The 20,947-nt window shown below is 50.5% G+C and overlaps 2 protein-coding genes across 3 annotated transcripts in view; both read left to right on the plus strand.

Moving 5' to 3' along the window:
- The first annotated feature begins 172 nt into the window (after positions 1 to 172).
- On the plus strand, positions 173 to 5,320 carry sh3bp5la (SH3-binding domain protein 5-like, a). Its single transcript, XM_076150522.1, has 6 exons — positions 173 to 847; positions 1,535 to 1,597; positions 1,918 to 2,046; positions 2,453 to 2,617; positions 2,984 to 3,157; positions 3,392 to 5,320. Exons 1-6 carry the CDS (start codon positions 611 to 613, stop codon positions 3,935 to 3,937), a joined length of 1,314 nt encoding a protein of 437 aa, XP_076006637.1. The 5' UTR covers positions 173 to 610; the 3' UTR covers positions 3,938 to 5,320.
- A 630-nt stretch (positions 5,321 to 5,950) lies between these two features.
- Positions 5,951 to 20,947, plus strand: part of gabbr1a (gamma-aminobutyric acid (GABA) B receptor, 1a) — a 44,983-nt gene continuing 29,986 nt past the window's right edge. For both annotated transcript variants that reach the window (XM_076150437.1, XM_076150438.1), the window contains exons 1-7: positions 5,951 to 6,325; positions 10,150 to 10,236; positions 10,500 to 10,564; positions 11,198 to 11,336; positions 13,271 to 13,456; positions 14,768 to 14,785; positions 20,170 to 20,330. In XM_076150437.1, coding sequence (XP_076006552.1) covers positions 10,158 to 10,236; positions 10,500 to 10,564; positions 11,198 to 11,336; positions 13,271 to 13,456; positions 14,768 to 14,785; positions 20,170 to 20,330 — 648 coding nt within the window. In that variant the 5' untranslated portion in view covers positions 5,951 to 6,325; positions 10,150 to 10,157. The remainder of the gene's footprint in view (positions 6,326 to 10,149; positions 10,237 to 10,499; positions 10,565 to 11,197; positions 11,337 to 13,270; positions 13,457 to 14,767; positions 14,786 to 20,169; positions 20,331 to 20,947) is intronic.

Consider the following 20,947-nt stretch of genomic DNA (forward strand, 5'->3'; position numbering starts at 1 on the left):
GTTTAAACGACTATTACAAGCTAACCCTAACCAGCCGTGCAAAATTGCTGTTATTTTAATCAATTTTAATACGTGACAGCCATTACAGTAAATTACGTCACTATATCTAAATCTGTGTTTATTGACTGAAGTTATGATGCAAGTCGGCAGAGAACGTGTCTACGGCAGCCGCATAGGTCCAAACGCGTGGCTTCGCTTCTAGCTGCTATTTACCTCTTTGAAGCGATGACGTGAAATCAAAGTTGCTAGCTAGCTAGCCTAGCTAAAGTAACGGGAGAACCGGTAAGAGATGGAGCTGAAAACGCGGGCGGAGGGGCGACACGGTGCCGGGCCTCCGTTTATATTGGATTTTATTATTTTTTTTCAAACTATTTGCCGCAAAACAAACGTTACCATTTGAATTGACCCTAACGGTATTAGCCTTTTAGCTGGCTAGCCTGCTACACGCGTCAGTAGCTGCGTGTCGTTGTGTCATTCAGCGGCTAACAAACCTCAATGACGCCGCAGCAGCTGGACCAAAGAGCTCAGTGAACCACACGCAGCAGTAAACACGAGAATTGCTCTATCTGACGGGGATACAAACTGGGCTAAAGGTGCCCGTAGGCCTGAAATGGAGCCGGGAGACTTGCGTGAGAGCCCCGCCGGGTCCGGGGAATCTGACATGGGCGAATGGAGGGAGGTGATTCTGGACGGGGACGAGGAGGAGAAAGCTGTAGAATGCAACGAAGCAACACTGGAGACTGCACGGAGGGACACATGCGAGGAAGACGAGGGTGAAGACACACAGAAGGGAACGGGGGAGAAAGTGCACAGTCCTTACGAAGAGGAACTGGACCCCAGAATCCAGGTAAGAGAAGATCCAGTTTCTAGTGGTTTAAACTGGACCAACGGGGCCGAAGGGTTCCGACAGGCAGGCAGGCAGGCAGGCAGGCAGGCAGACGGATAGATAGACAGACAGACGGGCAGACAGGAGACACCGTGACTTTACATTCTTACAATTGACCGGCATTAGTCAGTCCTAACAGCCCTGCATGTGTCTTTGTAATCGGCCCTTGTAGCCGAGAGGAGCCCTAGTTTGAGATGGAGCCCAGTGTTGCTTTGCATGTTTGAGGTCTTGGGTTCAATCCCCCGATTTCCTTGACACAACAGTTTATATTAAAGGTCAACCTCAATCCATTTTCATCATAAATCAGATACAAGTCGATGTGATTGTCTTGAAACGCCAAATTCCAGCTCTGCTCAAAGTACGGAGGTCATGCTGCTGCACTTTGGGCGAGAAGAACAGAAAAGGTGATGATAATGTCGTTCTTAATCTTGTTTTGGTTGGTTTCATCAAGTCTAATCTGTGCTGATCTGAGTTATCTGAGCTCCAAAGAGACAAACCTCACCAGCTGCCATCCCGTGATCTTTGCACTCTGGTCACTGATAACTAATCTGTGAAATGCATTACAGTGTGGCTTGGATGTCTTGAGTCGTTCCTAACCCTAACCGAGGGGGGACAAACTATTCAATCACATTTTTGTTTGTCCCACAGGAGGAGCTGGAGCACCTCAATGAAGCCAGTGCAGAAATCAACAAGCTGGAGCTGCAGTTAGATGTAAGTGAGACACGTGTTCCATCATCCATCCATGCACGTTACAACGGCTTTCTACACCGGAAACTGAATTTAAAACTAGTTTATCATTCTGTAAAAGTAGTAATAAATGCAGGAGTTCATTAACTGCAGCACTTGAAATTACTTGTTAGTTTGTTTCTACAACAAAATATCTCCTTACTCCACCCAGAAGATGTAAATCGATGGTAATTATATTTGAAATGTCTTTGAATTGGTCGCTCACTTTCCAGTCACACTCCCCTGTGGAATCTAATCAATACCTCCACTGTGAGTAAATGTGATTTCATTCATCCTTCATCCAGGATGCCAGATCAGGGTACAGGAAGATCCTCACCGAGTCGGCCAGGAAGCTGAACGCCCAGAGCTCCCAGCTGGGCGGCTGCATAGAGAAGGCCAGACCGTACTATGAAGCTCGCCGCCTGGCCAAAGAGGTGTGTGTGTGTGTGTGTGTGTGTGTGTGTGTGTGTGTGTGTGTGTGTGTGTGTGTGTGTGTGTGTGTGTGTGTGTGTGTGTGTGTGTGTGTGTGTGTGTGTGTGTGTGTGTGTGTGTGTGTGTGTGTGTGTGTGTGTGTGTGTGTGTGTGTGTGTGTGTGTGTGTGTGTGTGTGTGTGTGTGTGTTTTCCTGCTCTGCTTTTGGAGAAAGACAACATTAAGTGTCTTCTCCCCTCTTTGCACTAAAGCGGAGATGTCTGACCTGATGCACTTCCAGACAAAGCTATTATTCATCTAAACAGTTTAGGAGAGTGATCTTGTTGTGATATGGCTAAACGGCGGACGTAAGTGTTGCCTCATCGCGTCTCTCTAAAGCGAGCTGCCATTGGTTGTCGTGTCTCCGCAGGCACAGCAGGAGACCCAGAAGGCGGCTCTGAGCTATGAGAGAGCCGTCTCCATGCACACGGCTGCCAGGGAGATGGTCTATGTGGCGGAGCAGGGCCTGATGGCTGACGGGAAGAACACGCTGGATCCCACCTGGCAGGAGATGCTCAATCACGCCACGTCCAAGGTAACGGAGGGGAGGGGGGGAGGGGGCCTGTGGAGACAAACAACACACAGTTTAACTGGGGGCAGTAGACCAGAACGTCAAACCACTGCTTCAGAAACACAGAAACGGCTTCATCGGCTCGTCCAACAGTCGCTCAAAAGATAAATTAGGGACAAATTAGTGCAGCGCCGTCCTTATTTCACTGACGATACTCAGGAGAGATGTAAATGCAGCTGCAGCAGGACTATCTCTGCAGCGCGTGGACATAAATCTGACAGGCAGCTTTGTAAACCGCAGTATAAAGGAGGGAAAGCTGACGTGGCGGTCGGAGAGCCTCAGAAACGCCGAGCTGTTGTGTTCACTGGTGCCTGCTCACGTTTTCCTCAGGTGAATGAAGCGGAGGAGGAGCGTCTCCGTAGCGAGAGGGAGCACATGCGCGTCACCCACGCCTGCCAGGAGGCCGAGGCTCGGGTCCAGATGCTGCAGAAGTCCCTCAAAAGGGTCATCGTGAAGTCCAAGCCTTACTTTGAGCTCAAGGCCCAGTTCAACCACATACTGGAGGTAATCCAGATGTAGTGAGACCAGCGACACCTCTGCTCTGTCCCGTCTCCCACTCTCACTCCCGTGCTGTAAGCTGTGTGTCACTATGCTGCTGATGTGGCCACAAATGTGATGATGATGTATTCTTTAGATTATGGATTTACTAGAGGTCACCTGAAGGTTATTAGCCTGGTGGCATAAGATCAATGTTGAAATTGATGATGAAAAGTTGCTCTGCCGTCTGTGTGACTCCAGGAGAGCAAGACCAAAGTGTTGCAGCTGGAGCAACACGTGGCCAAAGTGAAGAGCCGTTATTCCATCGCCCTGCGGAACCTGGAGCAGATCAGCGAGCAAATCCACGCCCAGAGGGGGAGGGACCAGGTGGAAGGGGCGCGGGCCTCCGTCTGCGTCGGCAGGAGCCCCCCCATCGGAGCAGAGTCCGACAGCAGGGTCCAGGAAGGCGCCGGAGCCTGCGGCGGCGGCAATGCGGGGAAGAAACGAGCGGAAGCAGCCATCGATCTGGTGAAGCACCGGGAGAAGGAGAGCGAGAAGGAGCGCGAGCGGGCCGGCTCAGATTCCCTCTCGGTCTTCAGTCTGCAGACCATCGCTTCCGACCTGGAGAAATACGACTCCATCGAGCACCTCGGGGACCTCAGCGACGTGGGGAGCGTGACCGGGGACGAGGCGGAGAGAGACAGGGCGGGCGTGACAACGGAGAGACGGGACAAGCTGACGGATACGGCCGCCAAAGAGCGCCAGCAGCAGTTCTACAAGCAGCACCACCGCAGCTTCAGTCTGTAAGGCCGTCGCAGTCGTTATGGCAACACTGAGAGAAACAGTGTCAACATTGGGAGTTTGTAGTGTAACTCTTAAAAGTACAAACGCAGAATAAAGCGCTCTACCACATTGGTACAACCAAAGTGTAAAATCAGTGAATTTGCCGCAGGAGTGGAAGAAGCAGAGCGGCGCAGTGTTGCAGGTGTATGATACAAGCACAGGTACGTGACTGACAACTGACACACAACTTCATACTACTGTAACTAAGTTATAACACTCCTCCCCCCCCCCCTCAAGGACAAATCTCTCTATATATATATAAATATATATACACAGGCGCCCTGAGGAGAAACTGACTCAGTGTTCCAGGAGCATGAAGGCGAGGCCCAGGCGTCTCTGGGCGGACGCTGTGAGTGGAAAGGCATCGTCCTCGCTCTAATTCACTGGCTCGTCACAAAGCGCCTCTCGTTTGCTCCCCCACACCCCCGGGGGGTCACACGAGGGTGAAAGCATGTTCCAGCTCACGCCTGGTGTTATTTATCTGCTGTGACAGGCGGAGTGCCTCTACTGTTTGTGTTCCTTCGGCACCGGAGAATGCGTTTTATTGAGAATTCCTTCACCCGCTCAAACGGAGCGAGCTGGAGAGTCGGACGGGGGGGGGGGCTCCGACTCGGCGTGACTGTTTCCATGGTGACATGGCATGAACTCCCAATCGGCTATTTATGTAGAAATGTATGACATATTTATTCAGGGCGATATGATCAAACCGGCGCTGACACCAGGGATACTAAAGTGACGGGTTTGTCTTTCTGATTTTTATCTTTATTATCTCGCTGTTGTTTACGTTTGCACCAGAACCAATTCTAGCTTTGGTTTGCCTTATTTTTTGTTTTTAAAAATAAATCTTCCCTCGTAATTTGTCATTGTGACGTGTGCCTTGACACGTGACACGGAACAAATTGAGCGTTGGTTAGAATAAGAATCTCACCTGGAAGCAGAGCGGCAGGTTTGTGATCAGACCCCCCCCCCCCCCCCCCATACACACACACTTTGATTTGTCAAAGTGTAAAGCTGCAAAACGAGGGCGGCGGCAGAGGCGACTTGTAAATGTGTGTAATTATTCCAAAGCCGGGACAAACGGACGTGTACAGTTACTTTGTGTTGCCGATTTGAATATTTGACAAATCTTGTTGTACAGCTGTTGTGAATAATTCCATTTGACTCGACACCTTCTTCACAGCTGATTGATGACAGTTTATCCACAACACCCCCCCTCCTCCACCGCTGTCTTAACAATTTGTGTTCACCGTTTTGATGACATCAGCTATCTGTGATTTCTGTCACACTGTCACGTACTGTTTGCCCTTTACGCAGTCATACGTATAATCAATAAAACATCAGATAACACTTCCCTGCTTTGTGTGTTTACTAGAGAGATGCAGTATGTCCAAGGGGACGGGATGTGAACCCATGTCTCACAGAGGGACGCAGGCAGGAGGGGGGAAGGGGGAAGGGTGGGGGGGAGGTGATGTCTTCCTCTCCGCTGGGCTTCAATTATTCAGCAGAGATCTAAATGTGAGGCAGAGTGATGATGGTGATGGTGATGATGGAGGGAGAGGAGCAGGGGATTGTGGGGCGGAGGGAGAGGAGGAAGGCGCCTCTGTAATGACCAGTGTTGTAGAAAATGACTGACTGCTGCTTCGCCGCGTTAAGCTCCAAAGAGGCTTTAGGAGAGAAAAAAAAAATCAAGGCTTAACGGCGGTGGAGTCACAGCCAACGACCACACCCGCGCCTCCATCCGAGCCTGCGCCTCCTGCCGCGAGACAATCATTCACTGCGGGATGAAAGAAAAAAAAACCACATCACAAATCTAAAGCTTCCTCTTAAGATTCATTACGATATTCGGCTGCTGTGAGGCCCGGACCTTAGTGCGCTTCATCCCGGGGAAGAGGAAGAGGAGGAGGAGGAGGGGTGCTGTTACGCACGGTGCGTCTCCATCATGACGTCGTGAATTAGCTCCGGCTTGTAGGGGGGAGAGGGAGGAAGAAGGGAGGGGAGTGTGGCGGATCGCTGCTTCGTCGCTCCCGTGGACGCGTGTGTGTGTAGTACATGTATGTGTTTCTGACTACATGTATGTTTTTTTTCTGTGGATGTGTTTGTTTCCTTCTGTCATTTGTCGCCGTTGTCGCGCGCCGCCGCCATACGTGGATGGAACCCGAATAAGATGCGTTTTGTGTTTGTAACGTCCCGTTTACGCGCGGAGCAGCTTGCACACTCACAGCCGCACCAACCCAGCCAGAACATCGGTGCAGAGATGCGTGTTCCGACCCAATAATTCGCCCCTGGCTGCTCCCCGGACGGTCCCACCCGGAGGACGCGCTGGTATCTCGGCTGAGCGCATCGAAACTCATAGTAAGTACACACACACACACACACACACACACACACACACACACACACACACACACACACACACACACACACACACGCTACTGCTCCGCTCCGGGGCTACATGCTACTATCGCTCTCTCTCGCTTGATGTCAACACATCTTTGGGAGAAAAAAACGCCACAATCCCGCCCGCGGGTCACATATTTCCTCCCTCATTCATTATGCAGAGGCCAGACATTTTCCACGGGCACAGGCCGGGTTTGTTGCGGGGAATCATCACCGATCCTGCGCGCTTTGACGTCTCTGAGGCTGTTTCATAATAACGCCTTTGAACGTAACATGCAGCACTACCGAGCAGGTGACACGGCGAGTGAAACGCGCGCCGGATACTTGTCCATCCCGGTCCGGTCCGGTCCGATCGGGACCGTGAGCGGCGCGTTCATGTGCTCGGCCTGCGCTTCCTCTGCAGGCCGGCGCGGATTCCCTCGTCAACAGCCTGAGCTCAGCAAGCAAGTGTACCGGCAGCATCCGGGCCGGTGGCTCCCTCAGTGTGACCTGCACGGCTACAGTTCATGCTCACTCATGCACGAATGAGAGTCTCTCTCTCTCTCTCTCTCTCTCTCTCTCTCTCTCTCTCTCTCTCTCTCTCTCTCTCTCTCTCTCTCTCTCTCTCTCTCTCTCTCTCTCTCTCTCTCTCTCTCTCTCTCTGTGTCCCATGAGGCCTTGGAGCACCATACACCACCTCAACGTGGAGTGTGTGTGCTGTGATTTGGTGCTGAAATGGATTCAGAATCTAGAAATACACTGTGAAATTATTGGATGATGTTTGTGCATCAGCAGTAACACAGAGACATGTCTCCTGGTGCTGATGCTGGGCTCCAGCCCCTCTTGTTTGGTTCTGTGGTGCTGATGCTGGGCTCCAGCCCCTCTTGTTTGGGTCTGTGGTGTTGATGCTGGGCTCCATCCCGTCTCCAGCCCAACAGCAGTGATGGCCTTTGCTTTGATCCAGCTCAGTGTGTTACTGCTGATATTAATGACTCCTGCTGGGATGTCCTTCTTTCTCCCCCCCTGCTCCCCCCCACACACACACTGTCTCTCTCACACACACTCTCCGGTGTGTCTACCTCCTGCACGCTTCTTGTCAGTGAACTCTAAAAATACACTGGCTAATGCTAATGAAGTATCCAGCAGAGTTTGTCTGTCTTCCACCAGCGAAAGCCTCGCTGCCATCTGTCTCCCTCACTGTGCCGCTTTGCATTGTTATGCCAACCCCCCCCTCCAGCCCACCTTCCACCCCCTTACTGCCTCCCCGAGTGTGTGTGTGTGTGAATTTGTTTGTGTATGTGTGAGAACCTCATAAAGCCACATTTATAATTCAAAACTGCAAATGAGCAGCTATATATAGTGTGTGTGTGTGTGTGCGTGTGCGTGTGTGCTGGTGTGTTTGTGTCCCCGCCTGTGAGCAGTTGAAGGACTGTTACTCGTTTGGACCTATGGCGCTTTACGGTCACACACTCACAAAATTATTGCAACGATTCAATGCTCGTCTTATTTATATTTGTTTTCTTAACTGATTTAATCCCAGATAACTGGGTCATGCCTCCATGTCTTTGTCATGACTCCATGTCTCTGTCCTGCCTCCATGGGTCTGTCATGCCTCCACTTCTCTGTCATGACTCCATGTCTCTGTCATGACTCCATGTCTCTGTCATGCCTCCACGTCTCTGTCATGCCTCCACATTTCTGTCATGCCTCCTCGTCTCTGTCATGTCTCTGTCATGCCTCCACGTCTCTGTCATGCCTCCTCGTCTCTGTCATGTCTCTGTCATGCCTCCACGTCTCTGTCATGACTCCACATCTCTGTCATGCCTCCATGTCTCAGTCATGACTCCACATCTGTCATGTCTCTGTCATGCCTCCTCGTCTCTGTCATGTCTCTGTCATGCCTCCATGTCTCAGTCATGACTCCACGTCTCTGTCATGCCTCCATGTCTCTGTCATGACTCCACGTCTCTGTCATGCCTCAATGTCTCTGTCATGACTCCGCGTCTCTGTCATGACTCAACGTCTCTGTCATGACTCCATGTCTCTGTCATGTCTCTGTCATGCCTCCACGTCTCTGTCATGACTCCATGTCTCTGTCATGTCTCTGTCATGACTCCACGTCTCTGTCATGCTTCCATGTCTCTGTCATGACTCCACGTCTCTGTTATGACTCCATGTCTCTGTCATGTCTCTGTCATGCCTCCGCGTCTCTTTCATGACTCCATGTCTCTGTCATGACTCCACGTCTCTGTCATGCCTCCATGTCACTGTCATGACTCCATGTCTCTGTCACCTCTCTGTCATGCCTCCACGTCTCTGTCATGCCTCCGTCATGCCTCCATGTCTCTGTCATGACTCCATGTCTCTGTCATGTCTCAGTCATGCCTCCACGTCTCTGTCATGACTCCACGTCTCTGTCCTGCCTCCATGTCTCTGTCCTGCTTCCATGTCTCTGTCCTGCTTCCATGTCTCTGTCCTGCTTCCATGTCTCCGTCATGCCTCCACGTCTCTGTCATGACTCCATGTCTCTGTCATGACTCCATGTCTCTGTCATGTCTCAGTCATTACTCCACGTCTCTGTCCTGCCTCCATGTCTCTGTCCTGCTTCCATGTCTCTGTCATGTCTCTGTCATGACTCCATGGGCCTGTTTGCAGGGCCGGACACAGGATTGGAACCTTTGACCCTCAAACTGACACGTCTGTTAATTTAGGGACAAGAAGTGAATCAAACCTGTTAAAGTAAAATTTTACTTTAAGGTCAATTGTCATGTTGAAACGATGTCAAAGTCGTTTAGAACATTTCTGCATCCTCAATGAAAACATTTGTCGGGATTTGAGCCATTTTCAGTTAGAATAAAGGGCGACCTGGTACATCTGAACATAGCTGGCTTAATTTAGCTGAGGGCAAATGGTTACTGGCCTCATGATGAAGTGGGCCCCTGTGTCTTTGTGAAGGGGTCACCCTGGGTCACCCTGGGCCCCCCTGCCTCACCCTGGGTCACCCTGGACTAGACGATCAATCTTGAAGTCGGTCCAGCTGCCTTCACACAGAAGTCATGAAATCTACTGAATCATGGCATGTCATCACCTCTGTGCTCACTGAGCAGGAACAGCAGGATCAGCTATCACAACACAAACAAATAGTCTGAAGGAAACGCTGCCGTGCTGCTGTGCTGCTGTGATTGAACACAGAGCTGGACGAGCTGCTGATCCTCTCCGCATGTTTGGATGCTCAAAGGTCGAGGCGTCGTCCTGAGTGACGGCTGACAGGCTGAGTGACTGAAGCCAGTCAGGAGAGACGATACTCAATAACCACTGTCTTCACTGTTTTCTTCTCTTCTCTTCTATTCCCTTCATCTATCTTCCTCTCAAACCTTCAATATCCCTGTTACACTACCCTGCCTCCTCTCACTCCCTCTCTCCCCGCCTCTCTCCCTCTCACTCCCTCTCTCTCTGCCTCCTTCTCTCCCCCCCTCTCTGTCTTTGCCTCCTTCTCTCTCTCTCCCCCCGCCTCTCTCTCACCCCCACTCCCTCTCTCTCTCACCCTCACTCCCTCTCTCTCCCCGCCTCTCTCTCTCTCACTCCCTCTCTCTGACTCCTTCTCTCTCTCTCCCTCCCTCCCTCTCTCTCCCCCCCTCTCTCACCCTCTCCCTCACTCCTTCTCTCTCCCCCTCTCTCTCTTTGCCTCCTTCTCTCTCTCTCCCCGCCTCTCTCTCTCTCTCACCCTCACTCCCTCTCTCTCTCCCCGCCTCCCTCTTTCTCCCTCTCTCCCTCTGCCTCCTTCTCTCTCTCTCTCTCAGATCCAGAGATGGCGCTGCCGTTGTTCCTGATGATTCTCTTTGCTCTTCCATCTCTTGTTGTGCCCATACATAATTCATCAACTGGAGGTAATTTGTGTGTTTGTGACCGAGTACTTGCGGAAAATCTGTCTGCAACGTTTGCAGTGTGTGTGTGTGTGTGTGTGTATTTATAATATGCATTAATGGATCAAAGTAACTCTGTAGAGATTGCAAAGTGACCTAAATGAGGCGCTGGTATTTGTGCACAGAGGAAGGCGTCAGTTAAAACCATCAAAGATCATGTTACTGTAATGTAGCTACATTATCTGCAAACGATACTTCCTCTCTTGGCTCCCCCCCCCCCCCCTCAGGCTGTGCCATCATCCGGCCTCCCAGAGACGGTGGGATCCGCTACAGAGGACTCACACAGGAGCAGGTACGCAGGCTCTGACTCACCACACGCAGGCTGGGACTTCAAAGTAGTGAAGCTACATGAAAAGTCTGGAAGATAAAGCAGCTCACAACATTGAAGCTACTCCCTACTTCCTGTCCTCAGAGACATCTCACACGTAGATCCAGCTGCTGTTTGTCAGTGAAATGTCGCACGATTCGGATCAGGTTATTGCAGCAAAAGTTCACATGAGGTTTCAAAAGTGTGAGAGAAAGGAAAAGTTGTTGAAATGTTTATTCTGATTGACCGGACTTGGCAACTTTTAGCAAACCGCGTTGACGAGTGCGACAAACGTCTCTCCTCCGCGCAAAATGGAGACCAAAGAGGCTCTGATAGACGTGAGACGAGTCCCAGCCTGAGTGAGGAAGGTGTAACTCAAAGCGTGACAGCTCATCAATTCACACAATATTGCCAGAAAGCGTTCCTCTGTGTTGACATCGCCATATGGCTCGGGAATCTACTGCATTAAAGCCCGAATGAAGAGGCTCCCTAAGTGATGGAGACAAACTGCTGTGGGAGAACATCAATCACGCTGTAATGGCCGTCTACCCCAACCTCTTTTTGTGCGGGCGTCTCTCTCTCTCTCTCTCTCTCTCTTCCTCTCTCTCTCCCTCATAGATCCGCAGTGTGCAGATCCTGCCGGTGGATTATGAGATCGAGTACATCTGCAGAGGAAACCGTGTGATCGTTGGGCCCAAGGTGAGGAAGTGCTTACCCAACGGCACATGGACGGACATGACACAGCACAGCAGATGTTGTAAGTCGTCTTTTTTGTTGTTGTTGTTGTTATTCTCGTCTCCCCCCTCCTCCCCCACTTCCTCTCACCTTCCCTCCTCCTGTCACAGATTTGGTTTCCCAGGCCGTCTCTGTGCATAATAACACAATCTCACGCTGCCCTTTCTGCTTATATCAACGTGGTATAATCCGTTCATTTTGCAGTCTCACTCTCCTGTTCCTCACCTCCACTTTATTACCCACAATGCACAAGGGGACCTGTGCTAGAGGACGAACCCCAACAGTTCTGCCACGAGTTCCATAATGACCCAAAAATCCCCCAGAATGACAGAATGTCTCTTTATGTGTGTCTGGATCATAACAGCTTGTTCTTTAGCTCTTATGGGGGTCCTTCAGCTCTTATGGGGGTCCTACAGCTCTTATGGGGGTCCTATAGCTCTTATGGGGGCCCTGTGGCTCTAATGGGGGCCCTGTAGCTCTAATGGGGGCCCTGTAGCTCTTATGGGGGCCCTGTAGCTCTAATGGGGGCCCTGTAGCTCTAATGCGGGCCCTGTAGCTCTAATGGGGGCCCTGTAGCCCTTATGGGGGTCCTTTAGCTCCTATGGGGGTCCTATAGCTCTTATGGGGGCCCTGTAGCTCTAATGGGGGGTCCTTCAGCTCTTATGGGGGGTCCTATAGCTCTTAAGTGTGGTCCTGGACACTGATTCTATTTGCTGCACTTGTGTGTCTACATGTTTGTGTTGTTTCTCGACACGACTCAAACTGTGGTGTTATTGCTCTGGGATCTCGTCTGCAAGCTTGGTATTCATTGCTACTCGCCTCACATCCAGCGCTGCAAACAAGTGCAAATAAGACCCCCAGTGCCATCAGAGCGGGCTCCAGCTCCGTGTGTGTGTTCTCTGTGTTTACTTTAACATGGGTGGAATTGATTTATTTCCAAGAGAACAAGAGCACGTACTAATGGAGGGTTTGTGTTTTCTGTGGCTTATGTAAGAGTCCAAGCTGCAGTGTGTAACTTGGACCATTTTATTATTGGCTCACACGCTGGATGGAAGCTTTTACTCCACGTCCGCTGCTCAACACGCCGGCTACATCTGAGAAGAAGAAGAGGAAGAAGAAGCTAACATGGAGGTTGTGGTTGGACTCACAAACGTTTGTAACATTGAATAAATGATTGTATTATGTTATTCTTGCTGCGTAGTTTCCATCTCTCACTACGCTACACACACCTGATAACCTACAGAATGTGTGTGTGTTAGCCAGATGGAGCGTATCAGGTGTGTGTGTGTGTGTGTAGTGAAGGGAGAGATGGAAAATGTGCCGTTAACCACCGATCCAATGAATAGTGGATGCAAAGTGACATTGTGACGTTGTGATGTTGGTGCAGTTACCTGCTTCATACAGCAGGGGTCACTTTGGCTCAGCAGACGAGTCGGAAACGCCATTTACTTTGAATTAGAGCAAATTAAAGCGTTAACTCTTCCTCCCGAGACTCTGAGAGGAATTCAGTGATACGGGGCTGTTTTGTTCCAAATCTGTGTTGGTGTATCAGTGTGGATCAGGAGTGTGTGGCGGCTCATTTCCTCTTCTCGTTTCCCCATCACGTCCCGTTCATTTCCTTTTAGAACAGAGCGGATATTTTGCGGTGCAGGATTTTGTTGTAAAGTGTGTGCCACGATGAAGACAAAGATACAAGTTACAGATGAAGAACAATGTCGCCACACAGCAAAGGCTGGAGTTGTATTTGCTGCATTTCATGTGGCGACTCACATTTCCATGCATCACAAATGACAAAATGCCATTTCAGTTGACATTTGAAAGTAATGGAGCCCCCACCGCCCCGGCCCCCCCCAGCTGCACCCCTGCTCCTCCACAATACACCATTAAGAAGAGTGAGAGTCATTAATGATTCTAATGGCTTACCTGTCTCTGTCTCTCTGACCCGCCCGCCTGCAGTGCTGCTGTGTCCCCGGGTGTGGACGTCCCTGGAGAACGGCCGGGTCACGCCGAGGCCCCCGGGCCCCCCGGTGGAGGGGACGGTGCTCCATTACAGCTGCCATGACGGCTTCATCCTGGAGGGCAGAAACGTCAGCCACTGCACCAAGCTGGGCAAGTGGGACTCGCCCAAGCCCACCTGCCTCTGTAAGTGTCTCAGCTCCAGATTTCACACCACACGTTCAACCGCAGCCAAAGACGTGCACAGACTATATAGAGCACAGAACACACACACAACACACACACACACAACACAACTATGGAATGCAACAGAAGCATACTGACGCTCGATAATGACAAACACTGTCCCTGCCGTCATTCGAGTGATAAGAAAGCCAGAAAAAAAAAAGGGGGGGGGGGGGGGGGGTACAGTAAACAAGCCACATCCATAATAAATCAATGTTTATGATATAAATTGGTAATATCCATCATTTTATTGAAGCACTGTTGTGTTGTGATACAAAGCCAGAAGGAAGACATTCAGTTCCTCCGGTGCCACACGAGGAGGCTTAATAAAATGGGAACATAAAGCTTTACACATGAAAGATAATTACAAACACCTGCTACCCCAAATGCAAAGCTGGGTTGCTAGGCGATAAATGATCCGACCAATCAGAGGGGAATCCAAGAAGGGCAGGCTGTAAAATTGGCAGTGGCAGGTAAAGACGAGTGACGAATCCAAGTGGAAACCTGATGTCACGTTGTCAGTAAAGCGTTGGCCGGACGAATCTGAGAGTGATGAACAACTGGCACCTTTCCTGTCTGAGGTGATTTGCTCAAAGTGCTGCACATGAATGAGAATTTCTTTAAAAATACGGAGGATACAAAGATCTGACAGAACCACTGCCAACTGGTTACCACAAGAGTTGGCATGGCAACCGATAAAGTTGCTATGGGAATAATAGTATTAAAATGGATGATGGAGGGAATTATGAGAAGGGAATTATGAGAACAGTTGGACTGGGCCTTTCAGAGCAGGCGACTCATCTTACGCTCTTTAATAAGCTGTGAATCTATATAACGTCAACATATTACAGATTTACTGCTCATGTGTCACAGTGATGGATTAATATTTACACTCTTTATGTTTAAAAAAATATTCTTCATATTGATATGGCAAGTATCCAAAATGACAGAATGAGGTAATATCTAATGTTCCACTCACGCCCACAGTCACAGTTAAGACCCCCCCCCCCCCCCGTATTGTTGCTGCAGCTTCTCTTCTGTAAAGCAACACAGTCGTGATGCGCTGGAACTGAAGCGGTGCAACACTGCCATCTAGTGGAACAAATGTCAAACTGCTGACAGCAGCAGATGACGTAAAATGATGCAGTACAGCAGCGGATGACTGAATTTAAACATATTTATACCTTCAGATGTCACGTTAAGTATTTGCGCAGTATTCTGTCATTTAGTAACTCTTATTCTTCTCTTTCTCTTTATTTATGCCTGCCAAAGATGACGTCAACTACACAGGTAGGCGTTTCCTGTTCCGTTTCCTGTCATGTTGCTCCTGCTCTGTGATTATTATATTATATTATGATTGATGGTGTGATTATTATTATTATTGTTATTATTATTAAATTCACAGCAGCGAAACCAAAATGTATTAAACCCCAATGTTGTGTTTTTGTCTGCCGCCACAAGGGGGCAGCAGTGACGCGTGGAGAAAAAAATCACTACAGCTCAGTCGCGTTTCCGTTTTGGGCAGCAGAGCCCTGAGGCCTGACGAGGGCGGTTGTGAGGGCGATTGCGAGTTCAAATCCCGATAAGAAATTTGCCTTGGGAAACGGGAAACATCCTTTGTAAATATTTAATCCAGGTTTTTATCATAATGGATCTTTCCAGATGTTTGGATCTTGTGGAGATACACATGTGGAATTATCCCTGACATGACACAACGTTATTTTTCTACCCCTTAGAGAGAAGACTGAGAGTGATTTGATTATAAGCGTCATTAGTGGGCTTGCAAGGCTGAAACTGCCCTAAATTTGATTGCAAATGCTGCGTTCCTGGATTGTTGCCCATCATTATTTTGCCGTGCGTCTGCTCGTTTAAAAAAACTGATAGTAGCAGCAGCAATATCGTTATTGCTGAAAATTAGTCAAATGTGTTTAGTCAGCCTCCTTGGATAAATAATGAGATGAAGAATCTAGCGGCACAAGCAACATTAGATCTGCTCCCATGACAGGAATGATGAATTCATTTGTTAGTGTTGCCCGGTGCTTCATCCTCTGGAGAAGTTACATCAACCAATCAGGAGGTGGCCAGATATTGAATCATACACTTGCTAAAGTTCTTGCAGGGATCTACAGCACAGTCACACTAATGAATTAGACACGGAGCTGTACGGGCCTGTCGTGAGGCCGACCGCCACTCACGCAGACACTCACGCACACACAGCATTAAAACTTTGAAATTGTCGTGGAGAGATTTGACAAACTAATAATTAACAAAGCAGCAGCGAGGACCGTTTCCATAAATAGAATAAAACCATCTACTGTCTCCATATCGACCTTTTCCTGCTCTCTCTCTCTCTCTCTCTCTCTCTCTCTCTCTCTCGCTCTCTCTCTCTCTCTCCCCCTCCCTCCCTCCACTCCATGTGCCATCACCACCCACTTACTGCCTTCTCAGCAGGAGAAAGGTTAATACCCTGCTCCTGTCTGTGGCGGCTTCAACCTGTGTGCGTGTGCGTGTGCGTGTGTGTGTGTGTGTGTGTGTTCTGTGTGTGTGAGCGTGCAGGTGTGTGTGCGCTCGGGTGCAGTGGAGTACATATGCCTCCGTACCTCCAAAGCTGCAGTGCCAATATCTCTGGTTCCTCTCCTCCTCGGTTTTATCCGAGTATAACGAAGCTGCAGCCACGCGGCGCACAGAAACAGCAAACGGAGTGGAACGGAAAATAAAAACGCTTTCCATCCAAAGCAAATGAACGTTTTTTAAATTTCCTGCCTGCCTGTCATATTTTGAATCTGGTCTCTTTGGTCAGCAGACTGCAGTAATGCACACAGGCAATAATGGACTGATTGCATCTGTGGGATATTAGCTGAAAAGCAGCCTGTGTGTGTCTGAGGAAGTCTACACACACACACACACACACACACACACACACATACACAAGCACACCAGTAGAAGTGATGATAGGAGGCAGAAAGGGTTAAATCAAGCCTATATTCTGTGTTGTGAAGTCAAATAAGTGGGCAGGAGCTGCAGTGAAGCCTCAGCTGTGCCTGTGTGACAAAATACCTGCAGCCTCAGCTTCTCAGTCGGCTGAGAAGTTTTCCAATTCTTTCCAAACTTCAGTCAGTGAGTCTGAAAATAGCCCCATAAAGGATTGATGGCTTTCCTTCCCTGAGCCCCGCCGACTCTCTGCACTACATACAGCCTGTGACTGACGCAAACACATGAACATATAACATACATGCAGCTGGTACCGTCTGAAGTTCCCCCTCAAGCAGGCTGAGCTCTTTAGTTATGTCTTTACAGCTTCCATTTGGTGGCCAGAGCCGCCTGAACACACACACACACAATTACATTTTCAGGCCTCAACTACTTCTTACACGGATCACTGATCATGCAAACCAATATCATCTTATAATACTGACGCCTAACTCAAGTTTAAATGATTCTCAGACTATCTGATGTGTTTGGCCCCAGAGAAGCTTCACCTCAGCGTTCCCCCAGACCTGAACGCCAGCAGTAGTCTGGTGTGTGTGTGTGTGTGTGTGTGTGTGTGTGTGTGTGTGTGTGTGTGTGTGTGTGTGTGTGTGTGTGTGTGTGTGTGTGTGTGTGTGTGTGTGTGTGTGTGTGTGTGTGGTCGGCTTCACTGACGCTTGTGCGCTTGCGTGTGTATTCTTTCCCGGGCCCTTTCACGATGATTTGGGCCGCTGCCTGAATAAAGAACGCTCTGCAGGTGGAGGGACAATGCAAGCTGGCAATTACGTTAAAAAAGGAGGCGTTCAAAACCGTTTGGCCTCTAAAGCGCCTGCCAGTGTGAGAACAGGCCCATTATCCGGCGTAGAGAGGCGCTGGCGTGTACCAGGTCCTCGTTTAAGTAGCTCGCCAACGCGCGGCGGCCCCTGGCGTCTCTCCGCCGCGTCATCTCAGGCCTTTGGACGCCGGCGCCTCTGCCGGGTCGTTAACAGCCGCAGTGTCCGACGCCGCTGGATCTGCCGGGGTTACGGAGCGGAGCGGCATGTAAAGTTCACGGCTGAATAATTGATGGTGCGTTGGATGGATCTCTGGGTGGGAGCGTGGATGAGGAGGAGGAGGGGAGGAGGAGGAGGAGGAGGAAGGGAAATGCCAGCAGATGATCACTACACTCACCTCAGTCTCACAGGGCTTGTTAGCAGCTGGATCTGAACACGTCTCTGCTACATGCAGACATCCACATAATGAGATCTGGGTAATGAACCAGGTTATATAATCGCCATATTCCGTCGCCTAACTATCGGCTTTTTAATTTAAATTGGAGGAATAATGGCCTCCTCCTCTAATTGTCCAACAACTGATTTTGAAAAGATCCTCAACGCCGACATTACAGGGCAATTAAAGTGCTGCAATAACACGAGATTGAAACACACACACACACACACACACACACACACACACACACACACACAACAATGCATTTTGAAGAAGGACATTAAACACATAAGCAGCTGTACGATCGTTTCATTCAGGACTCCTCCGTCTCTTAATACCTGCTGACCTCCACTGGGCTTTGCTGCCAATTCAATTTTGTGAGCTGGCAGGAAGGAGGCACCTGCACACACACACACACACACACATGCCTGTTTCTGTGTACGTGGCTGCCTGTGTGTGTGTGTGTGTGCGCACACATGTGTCTGCATGGTGAATGGGTGCGTGTGCTGATGTACAGAACATGGGTGTGTGTGTGTGTGAGTGAGTGAGTGTGTGTGTGTGTGTGTGTGTGTGAGGGTGCTGGATGGGAACAGAAGGTTCAAACAGCAGGTATGCAGTCCGGTCTTTGCTCCCCGGCTCTGCAGCTCTGAGATGGAGGAAGGAAATCTGCTCTGACTGAAGCGTCTGCCAGATTACAATCTATTTGGTTTCTGATTCGGTTACATTTTGAAGTGTGTGTGTGTGTGTGTGTGTGTGTGTGTGTGTGTGTGTGTGTGTGTGTGTGTGTGTGATGTCCTATATGAATTAGACTGTTGCAGAGAAGGGGATCAAGCAAACCAATCTGGCGCCATTATTTAATGCTCATCAATGCATTGATCAGTAATCAATTATGAACGTAAACTCAGATTATAGTGTGTGTGTGTGTGTGTGTGTGTGTGTGTGTGTGTGTGTGTGTGTGTGTGTGTGTGTGCGTGCGTGCGTGCGTGTTCGCGGCCAAATGCTTTTTTGTCTGTAACTGAAGTTTAGATCAGTGTAAAACTCATTAGAGAATCTTTTTAACAGATATTTGCCCAGAGCCCCCCCACAACCAAGAACCCCCCCCTCCCTCTCTCCCTCCCTCTCTGAGGCTCTCTCTGTCTCTCTCTCCCTCCCTCTCTGAGGCTCTCTCTGTCTCTCTCTCCCTCCCTCTCTGAGGCTCTCTCTGTCTCTCTTCCCCTCCCTCCCTCTCTGTGTCTCTCCCTCTCTCTCTCTGTCTCTCTCTCCCCCCCTCTCTCTCTCTGTCTCTCTCTTCCTCCTCTCTGAGGCTCTCTCCCTCTCTCTCTCCCTCCTTCTCTACCTCCCTCTCTGAGGCTCTCTCTCTCTCTGTCTCTCTCTCCCCCCCTCTCTCTCTCTGTCTCTCTCTTCCTCCTCTCTGAGGCTCTCTCCCTCTCTCTCTCCCTCCTTCTCTACCTCCCTCTCTGAGGCTCTCTCTCTCTCTCTCTTTCTCTCCCTCCCTCTCTGAGGCTCTCTCTCTCTCTCTTTCTCTCCCTCCCTCTCTCCCTCCTCTCTGAGGCTCCCTCTCTCTCTGTGTCTCTCCCTCTCTCTCTCTCTCTCCCCCCCTTCTCTCTCTCTGTGTCTCTCTGTGTCTCTCCCTCCTCTCTGAGCCCCCCCCCCCCCTTCTCTCTCTCTGTGTCACACACACCACGCACAAACACACATTCAGCCCGTCAGTGCTGCAGTGGATCAGACGCAGAGCTCCGGCGCGCCTCGCTTCTCTTCTCCTCCGCTTTATTCGCTGGAATACTCGCGGCCGCTTCCCGCTGCAACCTCTGAACACCGTGCGGGCCCCGCGTCGGACGTTTCCCCGCGCGGATCCCGTGCAGGGGTCGTCGCGTCTCGCTGCGAGTCGCGAGTCTGCGGCGCGGCGGCCGATGTTCGTGATCGATTACGAGCCGGAGGCGCCGCGTCGCTTCCGTTTGTCCGCGTTGTGTGAAGCGATGAGTTGGAATGAAGAGACGCCGTGTGAAGAGGACGGATGAGCCGCGCGGCGCCGCGTCCGTGTCCTCACATGCCCAAAGAGCGCGGAGCCCGACTGAACTCTGTCTGACTTGGCCGCCGTGGAGATTCGTGTTAATTAATCGCGCATTGTGTGAATAACACGCAGGATAACGCGTTGACTTGATGGCGTAAACACTTTAAATCGAAATCACTCTCACACCGGCAAAGGTCACACAAACACCCGGGACGCGATCATCTGGAAGAAGCCGGACACGTGTTGCGTTCACGGGAAACCGGTTGCAAATCGCCGCTCAAAAATAAAGCGCGGTTACCGTAAACCTTCGCCCCGCCGCAGCACCGGGGCGGAGGGCGACCAGCGGCGACCCGCTCCGGCTCACCTTCAACCATGCTGCTCAGCGGCGGAGCTCCGCGGCGCGCAGCCCGGGCAGCCTGCGGGCACTCCATGCTCCTCCGGGCGTCTCTCACGCTGCTTCTCCTCCTCTGGCCTCGGCCGTCCGCAGGCAAGAAGAAGCTGTACATCGGAGCGCTGTTCCCCATGAGCGGCGGCTGGCCGGGCGGTCAGGCGTGCATGCCCTCCGCGCAGATGGCCCTGGACCTGGTGAACAGCCGGAGCGACATCCTGCCCGACTACGAGCTGGAGCTCATCCACTACGACAGCATGGTGAGTGAGAGACAGACAGAGGAGGTGCGCACTTAAGTGGCTGGTGTCAATCAGAGAGGGACGTAAATGATCTGCCTTTCAAATGTCTGTGATGAGTAATTGACTCTGTTTCAAGTTGCTTTGCAGCGCCGAGTCTCATTTGTCATCGCTGGTGTGATTAATTTAGATATCTGTGCTGATTCCTCCTCCGAGCTGCAATCAGCTGAGCCTGCTTCACTTCCTCCCTCAGCTCCTCTGGCCGCCGGCTTCTTTCTCCCCAAAGCTGGATTTTTGCAGGAATCTGTCCCCTCTTCAAAGCAGGGACGTGATCACGGGTCACCCCACTGACAGCTGCCCCCTCCCCTCACATCTGTGTGTGTGTGTGTGTGTGTGTGTGTGTGTGTGTGTGTGTGTGTGTGTGTGTGTGTGTGTGGCTGCTGCTTGGTGTTAAATGAACAAAACACCCCCTGCTTGTTGCTCATCAATCATTAATAAAGGTGGTATTTTAGAAATGTCAGCATTCTTCAACCACTACACTTCCAATATCTGCTGCCACCCACTGGTCTCTCCCCCCCCCCCCCCCCCCCCTTCCCCACCACTCAGGAGGTTGATTGTTTATCTTTGTGTTATTTCCGAGC

Source organism: Genypterus blacodes, unplaced genomic scaffold (genome assembly GCF_046128005.1).
Source record: "Genypterus blacodes isolate CSIRO-AG114 ecotype Tasmania unplaced genomic scaffold, CSIRO-AGI_Gbla_v1 ptg000052l_1, whole genome shotgun sequence".
NCBI lineage: Eukaryota > Metazoa > Chordata > Actinopteri > Ophidiiformes > Ophidiidae > Genypterus > Genypterus blacodes.

Bases quoted from the DNA above. Each gene is read 5' to 3' on its own strand.
- sh3bp5la (XM_076150522.1), top strand. From the start codon at position 611: ATGGAGCCGGGAGACTTGCGTGAGAGCCCCGCCGGGTCCGGGGAATCT. The intron at 1,598-1,917 runs GTAAGTGAGACA...TCCTTCATCCAG, and splicing joins AGCTGGAGCTGCAGTTAGAT to GATGCCAGATCAGGGTACAG. The intron at 2,618-2,983 runs GTAACGGAGGGG...CGTTTTCCTCAG, and splicing joins TCAATCACGCCACGTCCAAG to GTGAATGAAGCGGAGGAGGA.